Here is a 10,718-nt window from a genome sequence, read left to right on the forward strand (position 1 = left end):
ACCATCCCACCCTCCCCACCCCCACCCTAACTGGACACAGCTACCCTTGTATCCTTGTTGGTACCCTAGGTTCTGATGTTTTAATTTTGAATTGCAGTGTCAACTCAAGTTTAATGTCTTCATTGTGTTTTCTTGTGTGACCCCAGATTGGCAAAAAGTCAAAAATGTTTTCCTTTTGGCCTTAAATAATTTATCTGAGAAGAAAAAAACAGTGGTACTTTTCCCTTATGACTAGTGAAAACATTTCTTAGTAAAATTGTTTGTTTGCAATTATTTCACTGTCCTGGTTAACTTCTGATTCCAGGTGACCCTGGAAAATTGCTCCATTCAGGAAGTTGAAAGTTATCCTTGGCAATGACTATGGGTTGCACTTGCTGACTACTAATACAAACCAACCTGCTCTCCTACCAACTGCTCATGTTTATCTGAATAATTAATTCATTATATTCAAATATATGTGTCATAGATACAAACACTCGGGTGTATAATCTGTTGTTTCCATCAAAGGGAGAGCTTGTGGTTTGCCAGCCTTGGCATTCGTATAAACTCATTGTTACCGTGGATACAGGTCTTCGGTTTAATCAAAAGTCCAGGAGGATAATAGCAACTAAGAATAATAAATGATAGAAAGACCAGGAATAAAAGATATAAGCATCACCAGATAGGTTGTCACAGTGCCAATTACATACAGTATAATGCACTTCAAGATGGGATAGTCCCTTAATCTTTTTGATTCCTGGGTTTGACCTTTTAGGTCAAGGACTCCAGGCATTCTTTTTCTTCCCTTTTTGAGCTATTGCTTTGTTTGTTGTATTTAGTTTATAAATAACAAATAGGATAGTGAGTTTTACTGTGAAGCCTGATGTTACAATACAATATGTAGCGTTGTACTTAAATTGCAGCATGGTTTGGTTTGTAGGGTAGATGTGGTTTTGCTGGTAATGTTCTACTTATTTCTATATCATTCCCAGGTTTCTCATCTCAAAGGCCTCTCAAGCAGCTCGCCAGAGGATGAAGGAGACACACAGAGAGAAGATGAAGAAGATAATGATGAAAATCAAGAAGAACCACAGGGTATCGACTTCTCGGTTCTGGATTCAGATGATGACTTAGATAAAACATGACTAAATCTCTGTCCCTGAGAACATAATCATTCCGATTAAGAATCAGACATTAAATACATCAAAATGGGTGTGCATCTGTCATAGAGGACTACACAATTTAGACTGTTGGGAGGGGAAGGGGGAGGGGAGGTGGAGTGGTCCTTTTTGCCGCCTTCCAAAAATATGGGGCAAGACATCACATTTTTCATCCTATGATGAAATGCTGTGGAATCGCTCACAGAGCTGTGTGCATGGGTACAAGAGTTACTTAGCAATACTAACAGTGGGTTATTGTGTTTCAATACATATTTATGTGGTATGTACACTCACCTGTGGTATGTGGCCTGTACTGTAGTGCCATGTGCATCATTTTTAGTATTGAGCTTCCAGATATGTAAGTTGCTGAATTTCAAACGGCTCAATGGTATGGTTCGGAAAAAATATGAGAACATTCTTTACATGTGGTGAGAATGTTACAGAAGTTTTGAAATGTCAAAAGTACAACTTGATCAGTGGGAATGTGATTTATCGTCCATTTAAAGCAGAAGTCTCCTTTTCTGTGGTATTTACAATGGATTATAATTATTTCCTTCCAAACTTTTTCCTCATTTGCTCTGTTTAAGCTAGCAAGCATTTCTATTTTGTGGCTTTGCATATTTTGCATAAAATATTACAAATTAGACGCTATATTTCTTATAGATTAGAAATGCATCTTGCATAAAAAAATTGTTGTACAGTCAATACCAAAAATTCATGTTTGTTGAGAAGTTGCTAACATTAGTGTATTAAAGAAGTGGACAGATGTTTTATAGGAATAGGAGATGAATGTTTTTGACAATCTCTTTCCATCTTAACCCAAAATTTTGATTTGGTTTTTGTCCAATTTTGACACTGATGGGTGCATCACTGAATTGTCAGTATGTCATTACATTATCTGGATATCAAGAAATCAAGAAGAAAAATCCTTTTAAAAATAGTCCACTTTGGTAGTAGGGTGAATTAGACGAAGAAACAACATTTGGAGGGTTCATCCATTTGAGTATTAATTGCAGCCAAATGAATAGAACTACTTGACATAATGTAGGAGTATTTCAGCGCTAATATGGATATTTTAATATGATCAATAACATGGTTATACTTGCAGCCATGATTTGACAATGTTGGTCAGGTACAACTCATCAAAGCTTTTACACTATGCAAATATGAAAGGTGCAGACAGTTATGTTATTTAATTGACCTTAAGCCTTTCAGGTGTAGTGTGATGATGCTATTATTCTCTTGTAACCTTCCTTGTGTATGACCATTCTTGACATGTTATGTAACGTATATGTCCCAAGTTGCCTAAAGCCAACAACTTTTTTGTCTCCAAACAATGAGTGACCCACCATCCTGTTTACAATGTGAACAAATCTTTACTATTTGTATTTGTTAATATTGCAGAAATAGATTTCTCTTTTTTCACCTCCATGGGTTTTTGAGATGATTCACAACTTTGCTGGGATACTTGCCCTACCTCGGATCCAAGGCCAAGAACATGCCGGCTTCCCCTTTAGCACTTTCAATGTCTGTTACATGATTCAAGAACCAGGGTGAACATTGCATAACTAACTCAGATAGCACTTTGCTAGAATACTCGCCCTTATTCGGGGGTCCAAGGCCAAGAACATGCCGGCTTCCCCTTTAGCACTTTTAATGTCTGTTACATGATTCAAGAACCAGGGTGAACATTGCATAACTAACTCAGATAGCACTTTGCTAGAATACTGGCCCTTATTCGGGGGTCCAAGGCCAAGAATGTGCCGGCTTCCCCTTTAGCACTTTTAATGTCTGTTACATGATTCAAGGACCAGGGTGAACATTGCATAACTAACTCAGAAAGCACTTTACTAGAATACTCGCCCTCATTCGGGGATCCAATGCCAAGAATGTGCCGGCTTCCCCTTTAGCACTTTAATTTCTGTTACATGATTCAAGGACCAGGGTGAACATTGCATAACTAACTCAGAAAGCACTTTACTAGAATACTCGCCCTCATTCGGGGATCCAATGCCAAGAATGTGCCGGCTTCCCCTTTAGCACTTTAATTTCTGTTACATGTTTCAAGGACCAGGGTGAACATTGAATAACTAACTCAGAAAGCACTTTACTAGAATACTCGCCCTCATTCGGGGATCCAATGCCAAGAATGTGCCGGCTTCCTCTTTAGCACTTTAATTTCTGTTACATGATTCAAGGACCAGGGTGAACATTGCATAACTAACTCAGAAAGCACTTTACTAGAATACTCGCCCTCATTCGGGGATCCAATGCCAAGAATGTGCCGGCTTCCCCTTTAGCATTTTAATTTCTGTTACATGTTTCAAGAACCAGGGTGAACATTGCATAACTAACTCAGAGAGCACTTTACTAGAATACTCGCCCTCATTCGGGGATCCAATGCCAAGAATGTGCCGGCTTCCCCTTTAGCACTTTAATTTCTGTTACATGATTCAAGGACCAGGGTGAACATTGCATAACTAACTCAGAAAGCACTTTACTAGAATACTCGCCCTCATTCGGGGATCCAATGCCAAGAATGTGCCGGCTTCCCCTTTAGCACTTTAATTTCTGTTACATGTTTCAAGGACCAGGGTGAACATTGCATAACTAACTCAGAAAGCACTGCATAGAGTGGATAGCTGTACTATACGTGCATGAAATGTATTGTTTTTAGCACAAGCTAGTACACTTTTAAGGCCATTGTTGGAAAGAACATCTGTTTTCTTTGACTTGACTTAATATTACGGTTTTGGTTTATTTCTTTATTTCTATCTTATTGTGTCATTTATTGACAAATTCTCTTCTCATAATATTGAAGCCAAATCTTTGTTGGTTACTTGCTATAGGCAGGCAATACTATATCAAGTCATGTTGGCGTGTGAGTGTATGTGTACGTGTGTGAGATACCCTAACTTGTAAACTCAATTTAGAGAAGGGGCAACTTTGACAAATCACAAACTTCTGTTGTGGCTTGTCCATTCTGAGTACAAGGTTCCTTTTGTTTTTGATAGGGTCTAGGTCATTTTCATGTCAGGTATGGCAAGTAGTTAGTTCCCATTGTTGGTCATCCCTCTGGGTTTTTTTGGTTGGGTTTTATTTATTCTTCTTTGTTTTTGTATTTTCCTCCATTCCATTATTTCTTCTCTTTCCCCCAATCTGTGATTATTGTTTTATACCGTCATGCTTTACCTCTTTGTCTATTTGTAACATAATATTTTCTTTTCTTTTGGTTCCTACAAATGATTATATAAAACTCCAGGTATTCAGTTGCATTGCTCCATAGGTTTGTCTGTAAATACTATATTCCTAAATTGGTCGTATGAAAATATCTTTTCAAAGGAAGAAAGAAAAATATGATTTTTATAGAAGAACAACTTATTATTGAGTATAAATGGAAAATGCATTATTTATCTAATTTATTTAGCGCTTCACAAAATATTCATATTTTTTGGACTGTATTGTCCAGTATAGTAAAGCAAAGAAGAATAGATTTTAAATTGTGCTCTTTACGAAATAAAATGAGCAACTAGAATGAGAAATAGTTAGAGAGAAATTTATCTGATGTGGATCAACAATTTATAGTGATCCAGTGCTGTGGGTTGACAAATGGTAGCGTAACATTTGTTAAAAGCAGAAAGATTCACATTACTTGCAGAATAAGTTATCAATCATAAATAATTTTAGCATAAGTAGTTTGAGTTATTGCCATGACATTTCATCTGTATGTCTATCCGTCCATTAACAATGGTTGAAAGGCTAGTCAAACATGGTGCAGTTGTAAAATATATTGGTGGGGGGGGGGGGGTGGGGTGGAGGGGGGTTTAAAAATTATATCAAAAAAGAGTTGTTTTAAAATTCATTTGGGTGTCATGAAAAGTGAAATCTTGCAAATGCCTTCTTCTCCCTGGGCATAGTGATCAGCAAATGGGCAATTGGTATTCTAAGTATGTTTTGTTGTGAGTGGTGAAATATTCCTTTACAGCTCCTGAGTAGCATAGACAGGAATTTGTTTCATTATTAAAGGGGAAACCAAACTGTTCAACTCAGTAGTTTCTTACATACAAGTGTCAGTAGTTGGCATTAACACAAGGATAAACTTGGGTCTGTTCTTTTTTTTGGGGGGGGGGGCTGGGGCAGGTTGGGTATTTTGTTTTGGGGTGATTGGGATCACCTCGGAGCTCTGGTGTATGGGGGTATGATTCCCTTAGTCTCCCACCCCCATGCCATCCCCCCCCCCTTCACTCCTGTAACAATGCCACTGTCGTTAATATGATCTCATCTCAGTGGAGGTGAGTGATAATTGGAAGAATTAATTTTGTATGTGAGGATGTAGAATCCAATAAATAGAGATTTCTTTACATTGAATTGTACTCTTTATTTCTGTTTCCATGTTTCCTTATCCGTACAGTTCTACAGAGATCCATGGAAATTAATGCAAAGTAAATATATAAAGGCAAACTTTATTGTTACCGCCAGAAATGTTTCATATAGACACGATGCGGGTTAAAGCACCATACTGTTTCTGAACGGTTGTTCTTGACTTCTGAGATGAAATATCAATTCGTTAGACAACATATTAAGCTTAATACAAACATTATAACAGAATATCAAGTTGTAGTTTTGTGGGAATTACTTGACATGCTAAAGGGCTAAAATACATGCAGTGTACTATCATTGTTGACACATTACATAACATTTTACTTGCTATAATGCTGCGTTAGAATATGGGGTGTCAACCAACCCCCATCCTCTCTCTTCTCGCCCCCTCCCCAAGTGAAAGTCAGAACTGGGTCTCAAATCAAACTGGAAGTGATATCAGTACATCGACGCAAGAGAAATAGAACAATATCAAATGAAAAACATTACCATTTTTCAGCATCTGATTGCATTCACGAAATTCGATTAAAAACACGTTGAATGGATACGCTAACTTCACACTCTTCTGAACAACGAAGACGAGTGACTTCACGCAAATATCAAAATTATTTTTTTTGAGCAGAGTACCAAAGGTCTAGGAACCGGCGAAATGGTGTTTCCCCTCCAACAATAAGATGAATCAGATACATTCCAATGTTTCCACATTGTAGAATTTTTCCTTCTGATGACAAGTAATTTGGGGTTCCGAGCGCTTCCCCCCCCCCCCCCTCTTTGGGACCCTGTCTTTACTATAAGGCTACCTCTCAGAATCAGGAATATATTCCGAGCCTCTGCATGCTTATACAGTTTTCATTGCAACACAAATTGGCTGCCTTTGATGGCGTGGACCCCTTTCACACACGCACACCTTTGTTTTTCTATCACTTTTCAAGAATTTGCTCAGACAGTAACTAGTCAATCTCAACAAAGCTAGTTGGTATCGAAATCGATCTTCCCCCTTGTTCCCTTCCTCACCGTCCCCCATTTACCTGGTGGTCTAACTGGAAAGTAATCTCCCGACTAAGGTTGTGCTCCTTAATCAACCTCTAGAGTAGAGCATAATGCCGTAAGCAGGACTATGTTCAATTATTGGAGGGAAAGCCGTTCTCCTTTACTAGTGGTTAATTATATTCAACATTTACATAAGAGAAAGAAATATGACCCAATCGGTAACTAAACAAAAATAATCGGTTACCCTACCCCACGATACACCATCTCCGTCACTTCAACTACAAGCATCCATCATCACCATTTTGCCTACATCAACAGTCGTAGTCATTTGTTTTTCCTTTAGACAATTCTCTTATTGGATAGCCAAGAGCAGGAAAATGCCAAAGGGCGCATGAAAGGCAAGCGGAGTTGGCTAGTTAACGAAAATGAACTGCATGCATGCTTACCCAGCAGCAATTGTTATGCTATAACTGAATAATGGAATTAAGTGGGCGACTAGTTCATCCAAATGAATAAACACAACTTGAAAATGTTTTATAATCTGGGAAGTTATTGGTCACGACCTTGGAGGTAATGACTCTGACCCCGGAAGTAAGTCCGTGACATAATGTGTATGTGTGGGTGTATGTATGTGTATATAGATGTATATTTATCTCACATGTATGTATATTGTGCTGTTGGTGTTTTAACCTTTTTTTCAACTTTTCTGTGCTTTGTTTTGATTTACTTTTAACCGTATTCTATTTATAACTTTAATATTTGTTTTTACTTTGTTTTAACCGTATTCTATTTATAACTTTAATATTTGATATTTTGTGTGGTTTGCTGCAGGGAGACAAATTATATATATTCTTTTGGACGTTTTACGCGTGCGTTCCACGTGATAATATGCGTAACATATAGGCATGCATCGGTTTTTACATCGCATGCAAATAGCATACAATCATTTACCGTCTTATTACCCTTCCGTATTGGTTAGAATTATTGGGTAATCATAATATCAGTTTAACCACTGAAAAACCCATTGCAAATTATCTTTCTTTCAGTGGGTGCCCAAAAAGTTATCAGCATATTGCCCGAATTTTCACAAAAATATTTGGTTGGGGTGGGGGGGGGGGCTAATAAGTTTGTGAAAAGAGTGCCAGTGGGTACAAATGTATCGCAAAAAGTTCGGAACAAAAGTGCAGTCGCGAAAGATTGGGATTCTGACTGACACTGGCCGTATCGTTGACGAGTAGCCCGAGGGTGGGGGGTACAAAGCAGCAGTCGGAATTTTCTGGCTTCAAAACCGATTTTCAGCCACTGCACCCCCCCCCCCAATCATCATGCCTTAGTTACGTCCCTGGGTACACGGTGGTTACATAGTACGCTCCGACCAGAATTCACCCGATTACCAGATGCAGATCCACCTAGCAACCGAGGTAACTTGCGTGAGGACTCAAAGAACAACCACTGATTTATTTTGATGCCTTCATCACTTTAGCCACCACTCACATGGGACCTATTCTAAGTCTGACGATACATGCGCATGTGTGAGGTCCTGAAAACATAATTAAAGTGGTTTGTCTTGCCATCCTTGTTTCAAATTTCATAGAAATGTATTCTCGTAGACCTAGCAACCTGGTTTAACATGCTGGCGTTTGACGACTTTTGGCCAAATTTGCGCTAAGCTCGCTATACGAACTCGGATCTTGGCTGTGCCTAATTAGTTAGTTATTTAAATTATTAATAATGGCGTATGAGGAAATGCACCATTTTGTGGTATGACTCACAGGACGGCAAGTCGAGACACTCACATGCAGTCGCGGCGGATAGCTTCCTTCGCCTATATGTCCGGGGACATTTTGGGACATCGTTCCTGTAGACCAGGGGTGGGCAACCTGCGGGCCACATGCGGCCCGCCAGTGATTTTTTTTGCGGCCCGTGAGATGTCTCAAGGAAAAGAAAAATATCAATCTATTTTACATCATTACAAAAAACGAGCTAGCTGCTTAGAATTTATCTGCACTAATGATGCTGTCAGGTTGGTCTATTATCACCATTAATTATCAACTGGACTGTATTGACATTATGTTTTTGTGAATACAGATTAGTACACACACCTATTGCTTGAACGTCCTCGGAATCAAAGGTTTGAAATCAACAGCAGGTCGTTGGTTATGTGCGGCCTTGTCAATCTTTCACTCCTAAAATCTGGCCCATTCATTCAAAAAGGTTGCCCACCCCAGCAGTAGGCCTATATCTGAGGCCCTGGGGTCATTCCTTGACCGACTTGGTGCAATATAATGTGCCCATTTCGAAGTAAATTTATTCACAGATTGTTAGCTGTCATGGGTTCGAACAAATGGGGTATTCTGTCCTGAAACATAGGGCAAAATGGGGCTGGGGTTCCAGTTCGCCGCATCATTTGTCAACTTGCACTGGGTTCTAATGTTCATGTCAATTGGAATCACTAATAAAAGAAATAATCCACCAAAAATGAAGGGGTTGGGGGAGGGATTCATGTACCTACTCTTATCAGGTTGCAGCCATTGGTTTATTTTTTGTTTTGTTTTCTTGTTAAGCTCCACAGCTCCACACGATGTTTATCTCATACAAAATTATACGCCATCATAACTAAGGTTGTTCAACAATCACATTATTCTGGTGAATCCAACAACTTAGATTATACATATTAAGAAACAATATAAGTCTCTCTATATCGAGGTTACTAATAATGTTTAATAATTGCAGGCATAGGCTACCAAACTAACTCATTTGTCCTGCAGTTTTAATTGCAGCCTATTATGACAGGAATGATGTAAAATATCAAACTTCGGGCTCTCATCGATAGGAATTTAAAATTGTCTGGACACGGACAGAGTGTGCCACGAATGGCTAACTCGTCAGCTATCCAGTGAGAGTTTTAGCTAGTGAGAACTTCTACCAGTGATATATAGATACCACCAATGGCGTAGCCAAGGGGGGGGCGTGGGGCGTGGGGCGACAGCCCCCCCCCCCCATGAAAGCTTGTCGCCCCCAGTCGTCCCCACTGGGATTTTGGGTGTCGATAAAAAATTACATGTGCGAAAAATATATCATTGGTCTGAATGGTCTCGAATCTCCATGATGACCACTCATGGACGACCCTTCGACCGCGGACCGGCAGTAGGCTATAGTTGCTGAAAAACAGGACGTGACATAATGCATAGGCCGGGATTTCACTTCTGCGACGTACCCTGATGCTATTATAACCGCCAAATTTTCAATACTATCGCTGAGAATCAGTCTATCACCTTAATAATGTTTCAGAGGGATGTTGAGGAAACTTTAGAGCAGCTTACAAACATGGGCGTCAATCTTGGGGGCGGGGGCGGGGGGGGGGGGACACGCCCCCACATTTCGATGGGTGGGGACACACTATCAAATGCCCCCCCCCCCACACACACACACATTTTAGTGTAGTGGCTCTATTTGGTTAGGGCTTACACATCTCAGGCTTCATATCATCGAATATTAGAAGTTCAGTTCTATGAAAAGTGACCGAGAGTTTTCACTCCGGTATGACCTGCAACTTTGTCTGTGTGTCGCGACGAGCGAAATTTGAGATTGAAACCACAAGCTGTGTGCGGATAATGGTGCGGCCGGAGCCTACAACTAGTTCAAGAAGTCATGGCACTTCATAGCTAGAGCCAAAGCCTGTACATATTTGTTGTCTAGTTGTAGATGGTGTTTCAAAGACGGTGCCCGTTTCCTAATATTGGGGAAATAGGGAGCATATTCCGTAAAAATTAAGGCCGCATGAACTTTATTGCAGATCCCTGAGTGACGAATTTGTAATTTTCTCCCGAAATCACGCAACTAGATGGCTGCTATCCAGCCTGGCAAGTACCATCTCCAGCGATCTGTCAGGTATTGAAATCTGAAAATTTCTGGCTACGCTGCGCGCCAACCGATGGTGGCGCTCCGCTTAGATAGTACTTGCGGCCGGAATACTCGAATCGATTACGTCCCCCCAAGTTTCAAATCGGATTGACGCCCCTGCTTACAAGGCCTGGGAAGTGTCATTTCCGACGATCTAGGAGGCCTTTTTAGCTAAATATTTTCGGTACGCTGCGCGCCAACTCATGGTGGCGCTCCGCTTAGATAGTAACAAGACGCCCTCCCAGGAAATGGTCAAGCCCTCCCCCAGCGCCCCCCCCCCACTGAAAAATTCCTGGCTACGCCACT

General features: G+C 40.2%; 1 protein-coding gene across 6 annotated transcripts in view; it reads left to right on the plus strand.

Moving 5' to 3' along the window:
• The window catches only part of LOC139963375 (EVI5-like protein), an 85,985-nt gene extending 80,485 nt beyond the window's left edge, over nt 1-5,500 (plus strand). For all 6 annotated transcript variants that reach the window (XM_071964063.1, XM_071964062.1, XM_071964067.1 and 3 more), the window contains one exon: nt 972-5,500. In XM_071964063.1, the coding sequence (XP_071820164.1) occupies nt 972-1,124 (153 nt within the window). In that variant the 3' untranslated portion in view covers nt 1,125-5,500. The remainder of the gene's footprint in view (nt 1-971) is intronic.
• The last annotated feature ends 5,218 nt before the right edge of the window (nt 5,501-10,718 follow it).

Source organism: Apostichopus japonicus, chromosome 22, assembly GCF_037975245.1.
Source record: "Apostichopus japonicus isolate 1M-3 chromosome 22, ASM3797524v1, whole genome shotgun sequence".
Lineage (NCBI taxonomy): Eukaryota > Metazoa > Echinodermata > Holothuroidea > Aspidochirotida > Stichopodidae > Apostichopus > Apostichopus japonicus.